Source organism: Grammomys surdaster, unplaced genomic scaffold (assembly GCF_004785775.1).
Source record: "Grammomys surdaster isolate TR1022 unplaced genomic scaffold, NIH_TR_1.0 125833, whole genome shotgun sequence".
NCBI lineage: Eukaryota > Metazoa > Chordata > Mammalia > Rodentia > Muridae > Grammomys > Grammomys surdaster.
This window is the reverse complement of record NW_021620661.1, coordinates 3,192,411-3,217,259: the sequence shown is the minus strand read 5'-3', so window position 1 is coordinate 3,217,259 and position 24,849 is coordinate 3,192,411. Positions and strand designations below refer to the sequence as shown.

General features: G+C 42.9%; 1 protein-coding gene across 2 annotated transcripts in view; it reads right to left on the bottom strand.

Moving 5' to 3' along the window:
• Positions 1–24,644, bottom strand: part of Uxs1 (UDP-glucuronate decarboxylase 1) — a 69,795-nt gene extending 45,151 nt beyond the window's left edge. The window contains exons 1-4 of one of the 2 annotated variants that reach the window (XM_028789439.1): positions 24,462–24,644; positions 6,502–6,529; positions 5,028–5,091; positions 4,735–4,778 (exon numbers count right to left, since the gene is read on the bottom strand). In XM_028789439.1, the coding sequence (XP_028645272.1) occupies positions 4,735–4,778; positions 5,028–5,091; positions 6,502–6,529; positions 24,462–24,555 (230 nt within the window). In that variant the 5' untranslated portion in view covers positions 24,556–24,644. The remainder of the gene's footprint in view (positions 1–4,734; positions 4,779–5,027; positions 5,092–6,501; positions 6,530–24,461) is intronic. The other variant, XM_028789441.1, reaches the window with a different exon arrangement.
• Positions 24,645–24,849: the final 205 nt, after the last annotated feature.

Here is a 24,849-nt window from a genome sequence, read left to right as displayed (position 1 = left end):
TTGCACAGCACGCTCACTGACCAAAGCAGGTCAGTAGACATGACTTAAGCGCTAGGGTTCTATGCAGCAGTACTATGCTGCCGTATATATGGAACATCCGAGGACTTCATTTCTATGGAAGGTACTAGAACCACAAAAAAACACCAAGAATGACTGCAAAATCAGTATTAATAAATGGGAACCAATGTGCAGGCTCAGGACATGAGCTACAGACTGAGACTGTGTGCAGAGAGGAGGCTCTTCCCTCAGGCTTCACTCACCAAGGAAAGCAGAGTTATTTTAGCAAGGAATCAATATGGAGACCATCCCCACAGTCTAAGGCAGTGGTTCTCAACCCTCCTAATAGTGTGACTCATTAACGTAAGAGTTCATGTTGTGGTGACCCCCATCAGAAAATTATTTTTGTTGCTACTTCATGATTGTAATTTCACTCATAAATATAAACATCTGATGGTCCTGATGGCCTCAGGTGACCCCTGTGAAAAGGTCATTTGACGCCCACTCCAAAGGGTCATGACACACATGCTGAGAACCATTGCTGTAAGGTCACTACTTAACGCCATTCTTGCCCTCTGCAGATTTGATTCTCGGCACACTGTTAACAGCTGGATGAGGCAGCTGCAAATGCAGAGCTGCAACACTTTTCAGCAACTTCTTGGTTGGTGTCGCCAGTCAAAGACTCACAAAGAGGTCAAAGCAAACCTGCAATGGTTGCTGAGGGATCCTGCCACCACCCACAGCTTAAGATTCTCCGTTCCTTTTAAATTGGCACTCCCCTCTACAAAATAAAATCCCCCTTGTTTGCTGACCCCTTACAGTCTGCCCATTCCGTTCTTAGAGGGAGGACAAGACAACAGCTCCTTACGATACACACGGAATTCAAGAACATCAAAAAGATCACTCACCACAGTCAAGTCAGGCTTATTCCAGAGTTCCAGAGATTCAGGGAAGGGACAATACACATATCAATGTAATCAATATGCAATAAGAAATGTAAATTCAATAAATGAACGGGAGGACAGAGATCACTTGATCATAAACGTTAAAAAAAAAAAAGCCTTTTGACACTTATCCAACATTCTTTCATGTCAAAAGTCCTGAAGACACTCAAAATATAAGGAACTCATTTCAACAAAATAAAGACTGACTGTGAAACACAAAGCTAATGCTGAATGGGAAACAAAGCATTCTACTCAAGCCTGAACAAACAGGGAATGTCCACTTTCTCTACTCTTAATTCAATGCAGCACTGGAAATCTTAGCTAGAGTAATAAGGCAAGAGAAGCAGGAAAAAGGGAAACAAACAGGAAAGAAAGAGGCCAAAGTATCATTTTTAGCAGATGATATCACTGTAAGATACAAGATCCTAAAGACTTCACTAGAAAACCCTTAGACCTGATAAACACTTTCAAGCAAAGGCAGGACACAAAAATCAACAATTAAAAACTCAGTAGCATTTCTATATACCATTGACAAATACACTGAGAAAATAATCAGAATAAAGCTAACCAGGGGAAAGCTCGATGACAGGAACTTTAAGACGCTGAAGAAAGTGAGAGAGCCACTAAACAGTGCACTTGCCATGCATATGGACTGACAGGCTTAATAATACTGTGAACATGGCTACTCTACCAAAAGCAATCTACAAATTCCACGCAACTCAGATGAAAATTCTAATGATGTTCTTCCCAGATTTTGGGGGTGGGAGGATCTTAAAATTCATATGGAAGCGAAGACCCAGACAGCCAAAGAAATCCTGAATAGTATCACCATTTCTGATTTTAAGTTTCACTACAGAGCCATAGAAATAAAAACAGAATGGTACTGGTACAAAAACAGACACATAGACCAATGGAATAGAATCAAGGACTTTGATACAAGGCCACAAAAGTATAGCCATCTTATTTTTAACAAAGGTGTCAAAAAAAATGCACACCAGAGAAAAGAGACCATCTTCAATAGACAGACTTTCTACATGAAGAAGAATGAAATTAGATCATTAACTCACCCTATACAAAAATAAACCCAAGGCCATTATAGTAGGCAGTTGGAAAATAGCAATGCTGAGAGTCATGCAGACAGCAGAGGCCTAGTTCAAAAGGCTTCAGAGAAGAACAACTGGGTTAAAGACTGTTTTGTGATATTATGGCAAAGAATGTGACAGCTTTTTGTCCTTGTTCTAAGAATTTGCCCATGGTAAACTTAAAAGTAAAGGGCTTATTTTATTGGCAAAGGAGATGTCAAGACAGCCCTATTGTAGATCCTGCAGCATGGTTATTAGCAGTCAGTCTTAAGCAGGTCTACAATAGAAAAGAACAAACAAGGCAGAAAAAATACAAACTGTTTAGTTTTCAGAGAAAATGGACACTGAAAATCTTAAAATGGTACAGTCAAAGCTTAGTGGAAAAGAGGCAGCAACCGTTAAAAAGACTAATGCCTCGATTGAGAAGTTTGATCTGGACAATGGATGGGAAGGGTGTACTCAAGGGTGGGTTCCACCCAGCCAAGCTTCCAGCTTCAAAAAAAGGAAAAAACATAGGTGTTTTCTGCTTCTGAAAGGCAACTGCAATAAAAACACTAATGGTATTGTGGTTCCTGGGGGCCAGGGTCCATCCCAAGGGGCAGCTGAACTTGACCATGTTTTCCATACCGTGCTGTCTTTAGAGGCATCAAGAATGAAGGGGTTATAGAATCATCCAACACAGTTTCAGAGAGCCTTCAAAGGCAGTCAACAAGTGTCAGGGAAGTCTCTATGCAAAGGCCCTGAGAAGTCATTTTATGAAGTTGTAAAAGTAAAGTTTTGGGTTCTGTTGGAGATACCAGAGCCATGAGGTACCTGCCAAGGGAAGTGCGATACAGAAAACTGAACCAGTCCAAGAGAGGTATCAAAGTTGGAGGGGCAGAGTCATCTAAACCCTTTAAAATTAAAGTCTCAAAATTTGGACATGGAACTACTGGATATGGAGTTTGCCCTGATGGTTTTCAGTCTTGCTTTACTCCAGTATTTTCTCACTATGCCTTCATCCATTTTAAAATAGTAATGTATCCTCTGTGCCATTATATGTTAGGGGTATATAATTTACTTTTTGATTTTACAGGAGGCTGTAATTAAGATACTACATGGAATCTAAGAAGAGATTATGGCCCTTTTAACAGTGTTGTGACTGTAAAACACTACAGAGACCTTTAAAGTTCAACAAAATTCAGTTTGCATTACGTAGGCCAAGGAGTGTACTAAGATGCTTAGAATGAGAAATCTCCTGCATGTTAATTCTTGGTTCCCAGTTATTGGTGCTGTTTGTGAAGGTTTAGGTGGTATGGCCTTGCTGGAGGAGGTATGTCACTAAAGCAAAGTTCTGAGAGTTAATAGACACACCATTTCTAGTTCTCTCTCTCTCTCTCTCTCTCTCACACACACACACACACACACACACACACACACACACACACCACTTCCCTCTCTCCTTCCTTCCCTCCCTCCCTCCTTCTCTCTGCTTCTTGATTGAAGTTTAAGATATAAGTTACTAACTTCTGTTCTTACTGCTGTGTCTGTCATTTGTTGCCATCATGGATTCTTATCCCTAGAGTTATAAACCCAAATAAACTCTTCCTTTTTCTAAATTCCTTAGATTAGAGCTTATCTTAACCTTGGCCGGAGTCACCTCTGTTGCAGTTGGCAATAGTTAATGCACAGACTCATAAGCTGTCCAAGTGCTGGGAACAACTGACTGGTTAGTACTCAGCCTTAACTGTCAAACCCACATCCCTACCCCCAAGGCTCATTAGAATTGCAGAAGTGGTAGAAAGACTCTCAGAGGGGGGGGGGGAGGAAGAGGAGGAAAAGGAGGAAGAAGAGGAGGAGGAGAAATGCTTTTTTGGGGACACAACATGATCACTGCACCATGAACTCACAGCAGCTATGGTTAATTGCACAAGATCAAGCCAACAAGATCAGTCAACATTCCAGCAAGAATCACTAATGGGACTCAGTACATTACCAAAAATTAACAACAGAAAATCAAAAGAGTGTGGGGTGGGGAAGAAGGAATGTGTATGGGGGTGGGTAATCATGAGGAGAAACCAAAGAATGGGGCAGGAGAATCAACTGTCTCAGCAGCATGGCAGGAGCTGCACATCTAAAGGATTTTCATGTAACTCCAGCCCTCATTCTCACAGGGTAAGCACTTTCCACTGAAGTATCTCCCAGGCCTAATTTTAGAAGGATTAAAAAAAAAAAAAAAAAAAAAAAAAAAAAACCTTAGGATCTCATTAGCCTTCAGCAAAATCACAGTAAACAAACAAAATTTCCCTTTTGTTTTCCTAAAGGAAATCTATTGCTTTCTTAGGAAATAGTCCTTAATGATAAAGGGTTTGAAAATGTTTTAAAATACCACAACCAGGACCTAGTGTGGTAGTACATGTTTGTAAATTCAGACATCTAGAAGACTAAGGTAGGAAGACTGTGAACTCCAGGCCAGTAAGGACACAGTGAGCTCCAGGAGAATCTGAGCAATAAAAATAGGCCCTGTCTCTAAACCACTACCACTACATTCAGATTTTAAGAACTTAGCTTCTTATAGAAGGATAAGATCTCTTGAGAATTTTTTATGTCCTCTAAGTTCATATGCAGCTTTCCTATATAATGAACTGAGAGGGACATTCTAAACACCAATAATTCCTGTCATACATCTAAGACATTTTTTTTTAAAGCCAAAACAAAAAATGTGTGCATACCTTTTTTCCAAATCTCTGATTTTCTCTCTTAATGGTTCAACAATCTGGAACAAGAACAAAATCAATTTTAAAGCAAACAGGCCTTCCACTACTTTTGTCCTAGCTTACCACTGGAGGGAGGCATGAGCAAGACAAATTTTAATAGGGCAAATGGTCTATAGACTAACAAACAGAAAGTCCCCTTACCAAATAGAACGGTATTTTGAGTTTCAAAAGCACTAAACAGTATCACAAAGGAAGGAAGATTCACAGATACACAAATAAAATAGAAGTAAAGCAGAAAATAGACTAACCTCTTCAATCTTGCTTTCGATCTTTAGTTCACCATTTTCCTGGATAGACCTGTTAAGCAGAAAGCTACAGAACTGAGATCAGTTGAAAAACTCTGTGCCTTCAAGATGTTAGCCCAAAACAAATCCTACTTATAGACCCTCTGCCCATTTTGCTCAAGATGGTCACCAATAAGACAGTGTGATGACGTCTCCACAGGTTTATGAACAAGTGGTTTTACCCAACAGATTGTTTCTATTAAACTAAATAATCTCACCTATGTTACACCCAACAAGAAATGTTATGATGCACGTGTAGACTGTCGATAGGCGTCTGTGTTTTTCTACTGGGCTTTCTCGGGGATCTAACACAAAATGGAGTTATTCCAAGTGAAAACAGAATACCTCTAAATGAGACCTGTGCGCTCCACGTCTCCACACACAGCCACCTTTGTTAGGGGACATACACTGGCCGCGGGAATCAGATCAACATAGCCCCACCCGACTTACAAAACCAACTCCACAAGAAGAGGCTGCTAGGAGCTAGGAAGCCAGCTTGCCTCTTGTGAGAGGCTTAAAGATCTCAAACAGCTACTGTTTCATATACTGATACTAGGAGATGACAAAGTAGGGCAAATGTTTCTTTAAACAGAAAACTGTTCTATAGTAGCAAGTTTGCTTAGACAATGAAACTTATTATTCTTCAGCTGATGTGTTATTTTTTTAATTTGGTACACAAGAATTCTTACTTGGATCTTTACAAGTATTCCCCCAGCTTATTAAAAAAAATAATAATAAAGCCAGTTCAGTAATGAATGGCTCTAATACTGGCAACTTAGGAAACTAAGCCACATCTAATATAGACTACACATCCCAAATCTGAAACTCCAAACGTCCCAAAATACCCTGAAACACAATAAGCACACAGCTCACATCAAGTGACAAGTCCAGTCGAAACACGGGCTCACCAAAAGTATCTATAAAATCACCTTCAGGCTGTTTATGTGTAAGAAACACAGTTTCATTTTACAAGCAAAAATATTCCAAAATATGAAAAAGAAAATAAGTAAAACCCCTTTAAAATCTAAATGCTTCTGGTCCCAAGCATTTCGGAGATAAGGAAAACTCAACCTGTAGCTGGCTCCCTGAGGCAAAAAGGCAACCATGATTTCTCTAAGATATTATCCGTATAGAAGAAGTGTGCAGTAGGCCTATGTTCCCACTCAATGCACCAGGATGCACTTTACATGTGACTGTCAACTGTGTGCATCTACGGGAGGAGGAGGATGGAGGCAAGCAACGCTGAGTGACCATCGTTTCCATCTCAACTTTGCCGAGATAAACTCTAAAATCAGTTGTATCCCTTGAGAACACCCACAAAAGACACGAAACACACAGATGTGTAAACAGCATAACGGCGTCATCAAAAAATACTCAATTAACCCATGACCCGTCTATAAAACCCCACCATAATGCCCAAGCAATTAAAAACAATTACCTCATGTTAACAAAGTTGCCCCAAACAGCTGCAAGAGAAAGGAGAAAAAAATATATATATTAGTATTTAAATCTACAATATTCAGGGATTCCAACTGATCAATTTTAATTTTTAAATTCTATTCAAAGTTCACTAAAAGAATTAGCATTCACAAAGACAATAAAACATATACTCTATTTTCAGAAAAATGAAGACTATAAAAAGTAGAAATTAAAATTTCCATGTATTCTTGTAGCTCTGGCATTTGGAATTTAAGGATATGCTTTGAAAAACATTTTGTCCTCAACATTCTGATTCATTCCTTTAAAACAGAGAGAGAGAGAGAGAGAGAGAGAGAGAGAGAGAGAGAGAGAGAGAGAGAGAGAGGAAAGAAGGGAAGAAAGGAGAGAGGGAGGAAAGGAGGGAGGGAGGGAGGAAAGGGGGAGGGGACAGGGAAGGGGGGGGGAGGGAGGGAGTAGAAGAGGGAGGAAGGGCAAAAGAATCGCACGCCTTAAAGACCCAGAGGTCAGTCCAAGCTCTCTTTATGCATGATGCTGATGCAGCCAGAGCCCAAAGCAGCCCACTGGGCTACACTTCATTCAGCCCTGACCCACTCCCTTCAGTTCTCATCCTCTCTGGTCACAGGCACCTGACAGGCAGGTTATCAGGTGCCTGAGCACAGCCTCTAAGTGCATAGAATTAGTCCTGACGCAACGATGACATCTTACCATACATGATCTAAGCACATAAAAATCTTGAGAATCCCCAATTCAAAATCTGGTATCTGAAATGTGCCCAAATGAAACGTTGAGCCTTGGCATGATGTTACTACAATCAGGAAATTTCATACCATGAAAGTCAGTTTCATGCTGAACATTATTTAGAATACTGTATAAAATTATTTTCATACTGCACATGTAAGAAACAAATGAACATTGTGTTTAGAGTCAGTTCCTTTCCTAACACAACTCAAGGACATGCAAATATTCCTCTTTAAAAAAAAAAATTTGAAACACGTCTGGCAACAAGCTATTTTAGATAAGGGATACCAAACAAACACCAAAACTTCCCAAGCAGAAGAGGAGGGAAGTAGTAGGGAAAAATTATACTAGCACATTAAAGTGGGAAGAAAGTAAGAAATATGAAAAACTAAAAGAAGATATACTAAATGAAGCATTTCTAAAACTTCTGTTCTTTTTTTTCCATTCGGCCTCTTTATGCAGACCTGAGTGGCTAGGAACTTGCTATGTAGCGCCAGCTGGCCCTGGACTCACAGATCCACTTGCTTCTGGATTACAGGTGTGCACTACCACCTTCTACCTGAATGGTTTGTTTTTGAAACTGGGTCTTAGTATGTAGCCCAAGCCAACTAGAACCTGTAGTAATCTGCCTACCTCAAATACTTGAGTGTTAAGATTATTGGTATAAGCTACCACACACACCTTACTTATATTCACTTAAAAACTATCTGCAGGGAAGAATGGCACTATGCTCATTTCTAAAACTATCCTTGAAGCTAATCCCTTACTCTGATGCCATATGACAAGTGTTTCAGGGTGTCATTAATCTAAAGGAAGTCCTTGGTGGGCAGTAAGCCTACTCCCATATGGAGGACACTCAGCAGTTCAGGAAGATGAGCAGCTATTGTGACCACTCAGTTTAATTCAGGCCACTTTACTTTAGAATAGAAATTGTACAAACAGAGGGTACCCTGAACTCATTTCAAGTATAACTGGCAGAGGAAGCTCCAGAACAATGCTGCTGCACTCATCCTGCTCTGGAACATGGCAGCAGGCAGGCGCGGTGCTAAAGCAGTAACCAGGAGCTTGTATCTGATCCATAAGCAGAGTGAGCAAAAAGTATACTAACTGGGAATGATGTGAGTTAAAACCGCAAAGTCCCACAGGCAAAACCAAGAAAATAATCTCATTTACCAAAATAAAAAAGTTATACATAAAATCAAGAAAATGTACATCTGAAATCTATAAAGCACTGATGAAATAAATAAAAGATGCAAATAAGTGAGGAAAATCCAGATATCTTGTTTTCATGAACAGCATGAATCACTATTTAGAAAGACTGCTGATTGTTATATTTCGCTGTTAGATTGTGAAATAACTGGTTTTTTAGATTCATTTTAATGGTTTTTTTGGTGGAGTTTTGGGGACTTATTATATGTAAGATTATACTGTCTGCAAACAGTCATTTTAAACTTCTTTTCCATTTTGAGTGTCTTTTAATTCTTTTTGTTACTTAGTTGTTCTGGCTGTGTCTAGTACTGTGTTAAGTAAAAGCCATTTTCTTCCTGTTGGTGAGATGAGGTTAGCTCTGAACTTTTAAAATACAATTTTTATTGCACATAGGGCTATTCATTCTATATTTATTTCTTAGGGAGTTGTTAACAGTAAAATTAAAATTTGTTATATGTTTTCAGCTAAAAGAAAAAAAAAACCAACCCTCAAAGCCCATGCTCATGTCAAACCTACACCAACATGGGCACATCTCCTAATCCTTCACAAACAGTTCAACCAACTGGGGATTAAGTATTCAAATATATGAGCCTATGGGCCCATTCTCATTAAAGTCATCACAGGGACTCCAAGACTGCATTTATAATACTTGTCCCAACAGTCTGTAGCTCTGTGCCCCATCTCTGAACTCCATGGAGTCTGTGCTGCTTTGACTACAAGAACAGAAGTGACTTCTGAAGCTGGGCACAGTCTGCTGCCTCACCTGCTAGGAGAGTAAGTCCGGGGGCTGAGTCGTGGAAGAAGCCTGGCCAGAGAGTATGTGGACACACTGACAGCCAGTGCTGAGTGTGTCATTCCAGAGTTAGCCAAGAAGCCATGTGCTGGTGAGTCTTCCCAGTGGCTGTCTGATTCAATCTGACCTAAGCTCCAGACATGAATTCCCAACCCACAAAGGCCATGATACAATACAATGGTAGTTAGAGTGGTGAAACTGCCTGAATCCAAGTACAGCTGGACCCTTCTCCCCCTTTAACCCACAGATGTTCAGCCATCATTTCCAGCACTGAAACAGAAGCAAGTATGAGCTGCATTACAACCAACCCACCACGCTCATCAAAAGTAACCGATTCACACAGGCAGACTGTCTTTAGACACAGGAGGGAACAAGACATAGATCTGAGGAGATCTCGTCCACCCAGTGAATGAGGCTGCTGACAACCTAACTGATTATCCCCACACACACACACACACACACACACACACACACTACCATGAAACATCAGCTGCTCCTGGGGAAGATGGGACTTGCATAGCTTCAAAACCCCAACAAGGCAAAGACTGTATGATGGTAAACATGTGATTAAAACCATGGATGAACTCTAGTGACCCAATTAAAATCCTCTCCCCCAGCAGAAGAGAACACCCAACAAGAAAGAGCAACAGTGAACTTCTGGTCTAACCAGCCAAAAGGTTCGAGATGTTGGGTTTCATCCTTCAAATTGAAAAGGGGAGGAGATATGCAGAAACACAATAGCTTCTCTTTTCTACTTCCTACTAGAGACAAAGTTGAGGTGCTAAAAGGTCAGGCAACAGGAACCTCACTGAATAGGGCTGCCCACACTCTATCTGCAGCCTCCTCTATCCTCACAGAGCAGGTCTGTGTGTGTGTGCAAACAGGTTACCTCATGACAACGGTGACTGAAAGCTGTGACTGTGTGTTTCTGTATATTCTGTGTGTTTCCTGCGCAACAAAAGACTTATCAGACTTCCCTGTGTCTCTAGCCTGTCCCTGTAGGTCCCAACCTCTAGCCAGCCCCTGCTGATAAGTCCTGAATCCCAGTTACAAAACCGTTATCAGTGGCTCATAGCTCATAGCCCCTACCTAGGCTTACATCATGAACTCCTACTGCTATGGTTTGAATTTCCCTTCAAAACTCATGGAGTAATTTACTATCATTGTAATAGCAGCCTCCCTAATCGAGAGTACCTTCTGATTTCTTCCATCATACTTGCACTTAACATCCTCAAATGATCTGTATCCCAACACAGACAGGTCTTTCTAATGGAAAGCAGGGAGATGCTGAGGCAAGCTCGCTCTGCACCATTCCTGAGTGCTAGAACGTGCATGATCTAAGGCTGCTGATTATGTGAAACTACTGTCCTACTCTCAGCACAGCCAAGTCCCGCATGGTCACTACAGTACAATGTTCCCTCCAAACTCAGATTGCTTTTCTGTTGTGATAAAGCACCATGCCAACTTCTAGAACTAAAGGTTTATTTGGGATTACAGGTCCAGAAGGATAAGAGTCCATTAGGTGGAGATGAGGCAAGCATGTTATCAGGAACAGAGTACTGAGAGTGAACATCCTTTACTATATGCACCAAGCAGAGAAAGCAAACTACAACTACCACGAGACTGTCCAGTGACACACTTCCTCTAACAAGGTTACACCACCTAAGTTTCCCAAACAGAATCTCCTAATGAAGATGAAATGTTCAAATACTCTAGACTGTGTGGGAGATTTCCTACCACACAGGTGAACCCCAGAATTCCCATGTCTCCTATTCCTGAGCACCTGTGATAAGGCTCTACTACCACTTCTCTGGCTTATAACCAGGGTATCACACGCCAAATACTCTCTTCACAAAAAGACCACCAATCCCTTTTTCCCCTGCGTCTGGAGTTCCCAGATCTCAAATGTCTGACAGATATTCCTTTTGGGTCCTTCTTCCATTCCACTGTTCAGCCCTCACCTGCACAGGGAAGACACATCCTTGTGCAAACCACCTGCACATAATATAAATTATATTAGCAAAGAATGAAACTGGTGTGACCACTGCTTTTAAATATCAACTTCCAAAAGCCCTACTCTGAACAGAGTGTCAACTGAGGAATTGTCTCAATTACCTTTGACTGGTGTGGGAAGACCCACCCCAAATGTGGATGACACATTTAGGTAAAGAGGTTATGAAAAAAGAAATCATTTGCCTTTTGTTCAGTTGGCATTGCCTCTTGCTACCCAATTAATTTATTTTGTAATGCTGCTGATTTTTTTTTCAGATATTAGAATGAGAATTTCCTTCCTGCCGATGTGGGCTGAGGATCAGTGGCTCTCCAGGAATCCTCCAGGTCTTTGGCATCAGACTGGGACTGCTGAGGCAGCAGCCTCGAGAACTAAGCAAATACCAGGTTCTTGGTCTTCTCTAGTATAATGCAGCTATTGCTACTATTTCCAGAGTATTGCTTCAGTAAGCTGGTCTAATACATTCGTCTTATAATTATAGTGGGAGAGTGCCTATAAAGAACCCTAATTAGTACAGATGGTAACAAGAACTTTAAAACAGCAGACCTTGGAACCCCTGAGTCAGGCTTTAAGCTACAGTTAAATCCTGGATGCTATAGAACCAGTTTGCAGGAGTGGAACTCTCAGGCTGAAGCTCCACTCATGCAAAGGCTTCTTTCCATTTAAATGAGGACACAGTAGGTTGTACGTCTACCTGAGTTCTGTGCGACCATCAGATGAGTGAGATGCACTCTGCATGGAAGGCTTTCCCCCATACAGAAAGATGGCAAGTCTCAGAAGAGCTGATGGTCTAAAGCCATCACCACATTAAAAGTGCTTAAAGGTTGTTTAGAGATACAGAATGCAAAGGAGGCTACCTGGACGACTCATGCCGATGCCTACAGGGAGGGCACCTGGGTTGGCTAGAAGGGAAACAGACTGTCCAAGTGTCCTGGGTTACCTGAATATTGACATTATAAACTAAAACTGAATCTCAGAGATAATGTAAATTTTCCATAAGCCCAGAACCTTCCTATCCAAGCTGCAATCTGCCCTTAGCCCTAGGAGCCTAGTTCCCAGACTATCCAACTTAACCTTGAGCTCAGCAGTAACCGGCCTACAGAGAAAAAGCTTGCTGGAAATGAGCCTTCATAACAGTTATGTGACTAATTCCTAGATCTGGAACTGACTTTCATTCTGTCTGCAAATCTCTGCCACAAAGACACATCATTCCTGCCATCTGCAGCAGGACATGCATGAGTCTTAGGGTACATTTCCATCCTGTGTCATACTCAAAATTCTAGTCTGTGGAATCTCCTCTTAACACATACACATCCCAAGTCTTTACACCTGAAAGTTTAGAGAACATCATCAAATTTAGTGGAGGCAGTAGGAAGAAACAGAAAGAAATACATCTAACAACTTTTCACCTCCAAAAAGCAAAACTACTTTGAAGAGCCAGGTCTGGTGGTTCACACTTAAGATTATAGTGCTTAGGAGAGTGAGACAAGAGGATCATAAATCTGCGGCCAGCCATGCTATACAGCCAGCTTCTGGGCTACATGGTGAGACTCAGTCTAAAACAATCAACAAATAGTTGATTTTGCAGGTATCAAGACACAAGTATCAAGTGATGAGGAATATAAACTCTCCTTCGCCCTATCCAAGGTGCCTCAAATACCAACACAAATCTGGGTGCCTCAGGAAATGCAACCACACTATTTCTCTCACTTTTGTTGGTTAAACAGTTATAGGAGGACCCTAGGACATGAGGCAATATTTTCTCTCAAAGAATGGAACTATACCTCCCTTGATGCTACTAAAGGAATACTATCTCCTTAGAGATTCTTATGAAACTGGAATTGTTAAAAAGAGAACAAGAAAGGAAAAGAAATTCTCCTCAATCGCCCAGCATCAGCTAGGGTCTGTGGGAGCGTTATTAAAGCACTGTTCTCCCGTTTCTCTGGTGCTGGCAAAGCTCAAGTGAACTCAACATACTAGGGTACAAACTAAAGACTCAGGAGTGGAAGGCAGGACCTGGGGGGCCCAGCACAGAGCAAGCCATTCCAGCCTGTCTGTCAGGTTGCTGATGCAGAAAATGGTGACAAACACTGATGTTCTCCTAACAGATACCCACCTGCATCACCATCCCACTAGACAGGGCTTCAAAGAAACTGTTGTAAAATACAGAGGCAAAAAAAGTAGGGGTTCGGGGTGGGGGAACTAGTCATGAGAGAAAATAAATTCGGCTGACCCTTACTGATCTAAAAGAGCCCTGCCATCCAAACAGACCCAGAATATTCAGATCAACATGAACATGTCATTTAAGAATAACATGGGAAAATATACCAAGAATGAGCACAGAATGAGCACAGAAGAGAAGGAGAACTTTATTTTTTAATGTATTAGGCCTTGAGGCTAATACTCCTGCTTGCTGTTGAAGATGTATCAGGATTGCTACTGGATCTTCAGAGGGAAAGCAAAGAAATTCACTGGGAGAATAAAATACAAACAAAAAGACATCTACAGAGGAAAGGAATTACAGAAGTTTTTTTTGAGGGCCAAAACAGAGACCTGTCTAGATGCAGAACTGAACCGGGCCTTTTCAGGACAGGAAAACATTCCTCTACGTGTAAATTCTGGGCACCGTGACCGTCCTCTGTGGATTTCTCACTCCACCTTTCACATGCTAAGTGCTTATTTTTCTATTTGTAGATTTACAGAAAATTTAGACTAAAGCCTTACATTTTGAATGGTTAAATCAGTCTTTTCATTTTGAGTTCACAGGGGCAAAGATGGCCAGAATGTGGGAAAGGGGGTCTAGGAGAACCAGCTCTAAACCAAGTAACCAGGGGCACAATTTGCACCTGCTCCTCATTCCACTAGTAGGACCCTCAGGGCTGTACCCTAACTGAGGAGCCACTCTAGGCTCATTTTCCACAGGGGTGCTCAACAATATGAACAGACCCTACGTGGCACAGACTGACTCCCCAAAAGTTATCCTCTGACCTTCATACACATACCAGATTGTATACACAATCACCAATATAGATAAAATTTATTAAAAGAAAAAAGAATTATGGGGAGGAGTGGGAGGTAAGCATAATCAAATACACTGCATGAATTATTAAATTCTCAAATAATGAATAAAAAATAATTGAAAGCAAGTATGCCCATGCAGCATCATATTCAACAGTATAAAAGTGGAAGCAACCTAAGTATTTATGATCTGATGAATGAATAAACAGAATGTGATAAACAAACACAGTAGAATGTCACTTAGACTTAAGAAGAAAATTCTAATGCTACAATGTGGATGAACCTAAATAAATAAGCCAGCCAAATACACACACACATTCATACACACAGTGTGAGAATACATTAAAAGGAAATTCTTTTATGATCATATTCACATAATAGAAAGCACAACTTCCTGAAGCTGGAGAGAGGGCTGGGGGAGGTATAAACAGGTTCACAGCATCAGTTAGGAAACATGAAAATGTCCTGGGGACTAGATATAAAATCATGTGAAAATACATACCACTGCTCAACAATATATTTAGAAATAGTTAAAAATACAGGCTGGACTAGATCCTAACACATAAAAACACAGCTGAAATGGTAAATTTTATGTTATACAGTATATTTTATCATCATTTTAAAACAAACCTACCTAAAAGCTAAAAAATGTCATAGGAATTTTTTGGTCCCTACATGATACAACAGAGAGTCACTGCCAGTCTAGACCAGAGCAAAATATTTAACTGCTGTATACCTCAGTTTCCCCATCAGTAAACTAGAGCACACCCCAATCCAACTCCTCACTTTAAGACACCTAGGTGACCCAGTGGGCTGTCACTCCTTCTCCAGAACGAGACAGGGGGGTTACTGCACCATATTTAGAACCCGAGGACAGCCACTGTGGATTTTTAAGTAATTAAGGTATAAATAAACAGGGCATTAGAAGTAAACTACACAATCACAAAGGAAACTAGGAAAAGAAAAAGATCTCAACTTGCCAGAGTCTCCTTTCGAGGACCCTTTACGTTAGTTCACGGTCACCCCACAAGACCTGCCTATCCTGAGCTCCAGTGGGCATGTCAGGGTTAGGACTAAAGCTGAACCACCCCCACACCTATGTCTGCTGCTGCTGACATACCCAAGCTCCCTTCTCCCTTCTTTACAACAAAGACATAAATGAGACCCCAGCACCTACAGTATTTATGTCAGTGAGCATTGTCATGTTCTGTTTGCAGTGTCTGAAAATGCTCTAAAAATGCTCAAAGATCCTAAAAATACCACGGCAAGATCTCAACAGCCTGACAACACTGTTTGTCTTCTCTAGCACACTCCAATTCCCTTTGAAAACCAGGCTGTTGGAAGAGGCCACGTGGTTTCAGTTGTTGTTCTACTTTACTTATTTATTTTGGTTAAAGAAACTCAAAATAGCTAAACCAGGAAGGCGAAAGAAACTGGTCAATAAATCTGAAAGTCAACCTCAGCAGAGCTTCTGCTGCCCTTCTGGCCTGCAAGTCTCTTCACGTGAAAACCACCCCAGCAGGGCCTTTGTTTCCATGTTACTTATCAATAAAAACCTTCAGTGCTTTATACATACTGGCCTTTTCTGCACAATAGGTTTTAAGTACTTATATATCCCTGGAAAACACAGCGCATAGACATTTCATTTTGTAAAGGAAATAGCAAGGCTTATCTCAAGGTAGAATTTCCTCAAGGACAAACAAAATCACTTTCCAAAAAGACAGTCCTAAAAAGATTGCCCTTTCCTTCCCTTGATGCTCAAGTCTACTCTCTCAGGTGTTCTTAAAACCATCACATTTGCAGAATATAAAGACATTTTTAAAAGGCAAAGGTGTGTTCAGTGCACACAGAGAATCTGGTGACTTGGCTCAGTAACTAGAAGCTTATTCATGAGAGCCCTGTGACTTCACAACAAACATTCCTGGATTTGTGAGTCACCTCAGGCAGCTGTGACCAAGTTCCACAGACTTCATGACTTATAAACAACTTAACTGTGTTTCATACAGGTCAGAGGCTAGGAACCATGAGGATAAACAGGCATTTGTCTTATGAGAGCTCATAGATCATGAATAGCATGTTCTTAACATGTAGTTACATGGGGACTTGCAAACCAGCTCTCTGGGAAATTAATATTCATGAGACATCCAATGCTATGACACAATCACTTCCCAGGACTCCACTTTCTCATCTGAATTCCAGACCATGGTCAGTCCACAGCTATGGCCTGTAGTGCCAGGGCTAACACCCTCCAGTAGGTCTACCACTACCAGGCAGCACCCACAAGAGGAAACGTTCAAGGCGGAGAGGCCAATAGGAGACTCTTGACCAAGCCCACTGATCTTCCATGTGCTGCCTTTGTGGACCCCAGCACTCAGACTCCTCACGCCCTGCCTCCTGTAGCTCTTGCTCAGGTTCCCTTTACCTTCACCTCCAATATCCAAACGCTGTCCAGCATCTGAATGCTGCCCTTGACTGAGAATGCCCTGTTCCTTGGCAGCCTGTTTCTCTGAGGCACTTGGCACTCTATCTTGACCAAGCTCTAAAGAATGACATGAGAAACAGGACACTGTTGACAGTGGAGAGCTGCAGATCTTAAACCCTGCTTCTGATATCAAATGTGCAGACTTTTCCCACTCCAGGAAACCACTCACCAACTCTCTAAATGCCAACCTGGATTCCCAACAAAGGAATTTATTCTGCCATCAGGACCTCACAGGCAAAGGGCTTTTTAGGCTATGGAGTTGGTCTCATCTGAAAAACCTGTGATCTGAGGCTCCCTGTGCATCTTACCAACTGCAAACCAGGAGTTCCTGTGACCCCTCCCCCAGTGTAAGAGTAGCTACACAACTCCAAGAACACTCTGTTTATAATTAATAGTTTGCCTGTGTGTTTATAAAGTATATACCCAGAAAGTCGAATGAAGCAGCAGCATAAGCCAAGGTTAGAAGAACTGGGGAGCGTCCATGCCTTCCAATGCCTTCTGCGCAGCTTCACCAACCCAACCAGGAAATTCAAATCTCACTGTACCAAGCTCAGTGTCCAGCACTGTAGGTCCAGTGAGTGGGTCTGAAACTCCTAGTTCAATGGCAGTCTTTTTTATGACCAGCCTGTTTGGGGGAACTTGGGTCCCAGACTAAACCAACTCACCGGCATAAACTTGAGTACGTTAAAAGGGGGCAGAAAACATTCCTGTCACTCAGAATATCCCAAGGGTTTAGGACAACTGTACCAAGAACCTAGAGCAAAAACCAACATATCCTTGTATTCTATCACACCAAGCTTGAGACACTGTCATTTACAACACAAAGGGCAGCTAACACCCTAACAGAGACTCCCAACAAATGAGAGGAAAATATATTACAAACTCAACAGAAAAGGCATGTCAACAGATTTCAAACATCTGAAATAAGAAAAGTACAGATTAAAACTATGAGGAATAGTGTTAGGTGGTGTCTTAATTACTGTTCTATTGCTGTGAAAAGTCAACATGACCAGGGCAACTTATAAAAGGAATAATTTCACTGTAAGCTTATAGTTTCAAAGGCTGAATCCAAGATCCTCACGGTAGGGAGCACGGCAGCAGCAAACACGCCACTGAAGCAGTAAGTAGCTGCTGAGCGCTTACATCGGATCCACAAGCTGGAGAAAGAGAGGCAAGAGACTGGGAATGGCTTGGACTTTTGAACGCTCAAAGCCCACCACCAGTCCAACAAGGCCACACCTCCTAATGTTCCCCAGAACAGTTCCTCCATCTATACGGGAGCCATTCCCATTCAAACCACCAAAGGCAGCACTGGCATAACAATCCTGGAAGCCAATAGAAGAAAAATTTAAGCCCCATCTCTGGCTCTAGGTAGAGACTTGCCCTTCCAAACTTCCTCCAAATTATACATTACAAAGACACTGTTGCTTGCTTTCTTAAGGGTTAATTCAAATGGGCCTGTCAATCACCTGCCCAGAAGACCACCCCTTCACCCTTCATGAAAGTTGACAACAATAACTAACCCTTTAATGAGATGTATGTACACACACATCCCAGAGTCCTTCCCTCCATGCAGGTGCTTATCAACCTTACTGGTAAGCCCTCTAAGACAGCTAGCTTGTTGGAATTCTAATTCAAGTGTAACCTTCTGATTTCTGGATACTGGTCAAAACTCTAAGCTTGCAAACCAGGACACTCTGGGCCTTTTTGTTATCTCGGAACAATCTGCCTCTGCCTCCTCACTCTCTCTCAAGTTGCTTCTTTACTAAGCCTGCCCACTTTCTGCAGTCTAACTCATAAACTGTAACTTCTTTCTCCTCCTCTCTATTTCCAGATACTGGCCCAAATCCTAAGCAACTGAAGATACTGTTCACTCTCTCTAAAGAAACCTCACCACTGCAGTGCAGTTACGTACAGTCCTCCACCACTGAGCCCACCTACTTTCCAGGACTCTCTCTTCTATCCCCATCTTCCCAGTAGCTGTGGGGATTTATAGCTTGCTTGCCCTGTTGTTTTCTTCTCTCTAATAAAACAGTCATTGAATTTCTTTTTGAGTCTATTTTAAGAACTTTCATCAATGAATCTAAAAGCCCACAAAAGAAAACCATGATTCCCGTTTTCACACTAGCATTTAAAAAAAAATGCAAATACGTCCTTGAGGTTAGGGCACATCTCACAAAGCTGGTGGAAGCCTGTACAGAAAGTCTATCAGCTGCAGCAGCATTTGGAACCCTACCCTCTCTGTTAGGATGCTGGTCCAGAAAAATATAACACTGTTCAGAAGATTATTACACATCAACAAAAAGGGGTGGCCTCCACAAATCCTCACACATCTTTTTATTCCCCTCACCCATCGAAACAAGATGGCAGAAAACATTTCTCTTGCTCTAAAGCTAACTAGTTTTGGCAACGGCAGTCACCTACTGGCAACTAAAACACAGAGTGTGAGAAAAGGGAAGGACACAAAGTTCGTTCCAGAAAAGATAACAGTAAGTGCAGAAGGATTAATTAAATTAGAAAATCACCACTTGCAAACCTCCCATATAAATACTAGACCAGGCAGGAGAACTAGATACTTGCGGCCTCAAGAATCACCCTGCAGTTATGTTTGGGACATGCACTTGAAAGTGAAGCAATGTGACAGCTAGCCCTTCCAGTCCATCAGGTTTGGATCACAGAAGAACCAACTCAACATTACTTGTCCCGATGGATATCAGTTAGTAAGCATTAATTAGGAAAAGTGGTTTTTGGAGCTAGACAACCACTATGCCACTGAGCTATATCCTCAGTCCAGAATAGAATGTAGAACCAAATTTAATAACAACAATGAAGCAATCAGATAAATCCAAAATTGGAGTGTTGTATAGGACAACTGAAGTGGGCTTTAAATTTCAGAAATGGCAAATGTCATGAGAAATACTATTGGGTGTGCGTGTGTGTGTATAAGATCATTCCAGAAATATATAAGACATAGCAACCAAATGCAGCACATAGCTCTTTAGTGGATTCTATATTTAACAAATAAAAACAAACTGAGGAGATGGCTCAATGGATACAGTACTTGCCACACAAGCATGAAGGCCCTGAACTTGTGTTCCCAGAAGCTAAGTAAAAGAGCTCGCACAGCAGTGCCAGTCTATATAATCCCAACGCCAGGGAGGGAGAAACAGGAGGAGCCATGCACTTGCTGGCCAGCCCGTCTAGCGCATCAGTGAGAGGCCAGTCTCAAGGACAAGATAGAGTGGAATTGAATTGCTCCATCACCTAAACCATGGCTCATTGTCAAATCCACAGGAACAACTTAGCTTACTTTCACATCAGAATACTGGCCTAAAGGTGCGAATGTCTGCCCTGTCCCTGGCAGGCTGTGGACATGGCCACTATTCAAGGCCACCAAGGAGAGAGAAAGAAAGTGCTGTCAGAGAAAAGGAAGTAGGTTGGAAACACTGCCTGCCAGGGGTATAAGGCAGAGCCTGACATTTTCCAGAAACATTAGAACTGGCTTCACACTTCTCAAACAATACTAGAAGCTGAGAAGGAATAGGAAATGCTTTCAAATCCTGGAAAAAAAAAATGCTTTTCTGGAATTCTACCTTCACTCAGTCTCTAAATTTAAGGCTAAAAAGGGAACTTTAGATAAAGTGTCAAAGTACCTGACTAGAGGCAGAGCCAGGCAGATGGGAACTCTGAGGCTGCCAGCCTGTCCCCAGCCACACTTCTAGAAAGTGTCAACACAAGGATTCCCTAATACTTACAGTCTAGACAAAAAAAAGGGGGGGGAATTAAAATCAGTCATAATACAGAGAGAGAGAAGTGTATTTAAAGGGGGGCAGGAGAGATAGCCAAGAACAAAGACACAGGACATGGCTCTCCTCCAGCAGCATTAAGTCACACACACAAACGCCAAATGAGCTCAAATATACTGTGTAGACATAGGGCTAGGGTAAGCGGGTGTATGGTGGAGGTAAAAGAAAGCAAACACCCGATCACTTTCCAAAGAATGAAGTCATGAGTTTCAGCTCCATCTGAAACAATCAAGAAGCATAAAATTCAGAAGTATAATAAGACCAAGACCATAAAAATTATGTGCAGGGAGGATGGTAGCCGAGGAGGCTGTTGACTAACACACCTTACAGAGGTTCTCTGACTACGAGCCTTGCAAAAACTCATCAGATCTTCTTCAATTCTATCCATGCTGAAAACCAAAAGCACTATGGGTAAGCATTTTGAACCTGTGCCGGCTACATAGAAGGTTGCAATGAATTTCAATCCATTTCCTTGGGGAGTTACTGGGCTCCTTCAATGTATACTGCCTTAAGTACTACACAACCTGATGCAAAGGCTAGGGAAAAGAATTCAAGTGCAATGTTAAGTTAGCCTAGGGTGACATATACAAACTACCCTGGCACGGAAGTTGTATGAGAGCAAGGATAGCAGGTCTACTGCAGCAAGAGCAAAGGCTGGGAAAAGACGGGGGCTCAGACAACTTGAGCTCTGCCGGAAGAAAATTATAGAAAGTAGACTGAAGGTGAAGGTGTTGTAACTGGGAATATTTGTATACTGTTACAAAGAGGTGACAGCGAAGTTCTACTGTAACAGGAGGGTAGGATTATTAATAAGGAGAAACAGAGATTAGAAAAACGCAGGCATACCAGAACGAGATGATAAAACCTCACTGCTAAAGACAACGCACTTTGGCTGCAGGACTTAGAGAAATCAAGCTGGAAACACTACGATATCATCCTCCCTGTTAATTAAATTTCATAGTGGCAAAGGGTGGTACACAGGCTCCTAGGGGAGATACGTCCTGGATGGTATCCTTGCAGGCAACCCTCATGCTGTAATACCAACCTTCCATGTAATATGTGCCAGTGTTGCAAGGTCACAAAACTTACAGAGGGTAACTGCCCTGGATTGGTTTGAAGCCTGCCCCACAATACTGGACTCAGACCTAGTGCTATAAACCTGGTTAAAAGGCCATGGCTCAGAAGCAGGCTCCAGGGCCAAACCTAATACTGTGTGTGTTTCTGCTCTGCTAAGACATGTTGTCCAACTGCTTCTAAACATGTATGCTCAGACCCACTGGTTAGTGTTGCCCTCAACCTTGGTCAGAGCAGCTTCTCTCTGCAGTTAAGAGATCTGGTCACAGTGCTGACAATCAGTCCCTCAATCGCTCAGCTCTAAACAAGGCTATTATCACCCCTGCCCCAACAGGAGGGAAGAACAAACCACAGGGCTGAAGGATGGGGAGGAGTGATGTGAAATAAAATGCTGTCTTTAGGACACAACCACTGTAACCATGAACTCACTGCAGCTGCAGTAACTAGATGAAACATTGTTTACATGTGAACCTGTCAAATAATAAAAGGTACTTTATTTAAAAAAAAAAATCACAGGTGCCACCAGACTGCATTTTCAGCATCCTGTCATGACCAATCAGCAGCTCTGTAACATTTGTGTGGCAAAGCAACTCAGACTTACTGCTACCACTCATTACTAATATTGTCTCCAACCAGCCTTTAAATCCTCACAGTATACTCAGCACCCATTCTCTGAGCTGCCTGCTTTGGTCCTCGCCAGCCTGGGGAGCCTCGTTGTTGTGCTGCAATGTCACACTCCCGGGACACTGCTCTTCCATGCATTACTAGAGTACTACTTGATCTTCAGTGCCAAAGGACCTCTGCAAGTGCTGCTCTTTCTAGAGCGTATTCTCTCCTGTCAACCCCTACATAGCCTTCATTCTCACCTCACATCCTGGCTTCTCCAGGAATCTAACGTGCTTGATTTCTAACCCATCCCCTCCCGTCACGTCAGCTTGTAAACTGAACCCTTTTTTTCACATGAGTACTGGATTCATGACCTTCTCTTTCCAAGCAAATGGTTCTCAAAGCACCGTCTCCCTCAAAAGGATTTCTGGGGTGCTGACAATCTGAAGCCACCCCAGACTACAGGGTGGAACAAACAAAATAAAAGACAAACAAGAAACTAGTCACTAAACCAAGCTATCAAAAATGGAAGTTATCAGGCCACATCCCAGACCTGCTGAACACAGAACCATGTGTTTTAAAACTCCACTGGATGATTCTGATGCACTCAAGAGTGCAATCCCTGTGCTGAACTACTGGGTCTATATTCTGTACCGTCATGCCAATACCCTGATGTTTCTGCACTCAATGCTGTGCCTTGCTGCCACTGTCAACAACTGACAATGTTAAAGACTGAGTGAAACATGCTGGCCAAATGAATGACTGGTTTAAAACTCTTGCTATGGCTTCATAAATTCCCGATTTATTAATTATAAACACCTATGTCTTACCTCAGTATCCCTCCCTAAGTAAATCAGCCCTGAAACTGCTATCCAGAGACCTGACTTCCAGACCCAGATCATTGCCTTTCCAGCTGGAATGAATCTTGGCCCTCTAAGACTGATAAAGGTGCTAATCTCTCATGTTCTTAATTTTCCCACCCATAAAACAATATTAATAACCATATTTACCTATATTACCCAGGCAGGATAAGAATCATACCTATACATACAATTAAGTACTCAGCTAGCTTATGCATTACTAATAAAACAGTAATAATTACTCGGCTGTAAGGGGTCTTTTTCTTGAATCATCATCCTTTTTCAATACAGATCACACTTGAAGCTAATTCTTCCTTCCTTGCAGAAAGCAATCAGATCTACCAAGCAACCCAGATCTGAAACTTCTCCTAGCAACCAGAAGCCTTTCTAGAGCTCCCTGGCTCCTCCTCCTCCTCCTGGAACAGCGGCGCTGTATCAGGCAGTCTGCATCCTACTAACCCCTATATCCCATCAGCTGAACTCACTTTCCGCCACGTACCTACTCACCTGGGAATCAGACCCTGGAAACTCCATTACTTAGCAGTTTTCATTTGAGTATGCTTGCCTGGGTGGCCAGGATTCAGAAGGAGTTCGCTCTGAGAGCTATTTTTAGCCCAATTTTGGTACTTGGTAAAGTATTAATAGCAGCTGTTATATCCCAGTTGCACAGCCCAAAAACAACAAAAACAAACAAACAAACAAAAAAGAAAAACCTGGTGCTGCCTCCTCTGAGAAGCTGAGGGACCCTCAAGACAGCCAGGCTGAGGATCCAATGACACCCTCCCCGCCCGCCCCCAATGCTGTGCCTCCTTCCGCGACACGCTGGAGGAGTACCTGGGGCGGGGGATGGGGGGAGCGAGGAGTGTGAGCCAAGATATCAGAGCATGGCCACACAGGGCATCCACGGAGAATGGCTGCTGAGTAATTTTCCTGCGGAGCAAACTGTCGGAGCAGAGACCCTCCCAATGACTATAGTATTTTTATCCTACCAACACCGTCCCCAAGGATGTCCCCACGCCGCACCCTCCAGGTTCGACCTAAACCCAATCCTGGATGCTGTGGACAGCATAGCGGCTCAGGTCAGTACGAGCTGGCGAGCGCAGCGAGTCTGCAGTGTCTACAGCTCGGGGAATAAGACCACCGCGTCCCGGGCAAAGGCCCCAACATCAGCCACCGATCCGACGCCGGGCCTACGCGGAAGCGGGCTGCAAGCAAAGCGGCCAGCGGCTCCACTGCACAAGTTCAGCATCGTGGAAGCGGTGAACCGGTTCCCGGCCCTGAACAGCCTGCCGCTCGGCCCCAGCGCCCGCTCCCCGCCGTACGGGAATGAATGGGCTCCCGCCCACCGTGCACGCACTCACAGGCGGCGTAGGCGAACAGCGCGATGCCCAACAGAAGCTTCATCCTCCTGCGGTTGACTGAAGAGACAAGGCGCAGCAGCCCCTTGCTCACCATGCCCGGGAACCGCACGGGTCCGGGGCCTGCCGCGCCGGCCAGCCGCAGCACAATGCGCGGCGGCCCGAGCCCCGCCCCCGTGCGCCAGCCCCACCCCCGCGCGCCCGGCTTCCTGCCGGCTGAACTAGTGCGCTCGCGCAGCTGGGTCCCGGCCTCCGGCTCCGCCCACAGCTGCGCCCCGCCCTCCTCCTCCTTTCCCGCAAGCGCAGTGTGATGCCTGGGTTTTCAGGATAGTGTCAATCAACAAGGGAAAGACCGGCAGAGTGGGCAGCGCGGAGCGCGCGTGCGCAGCTC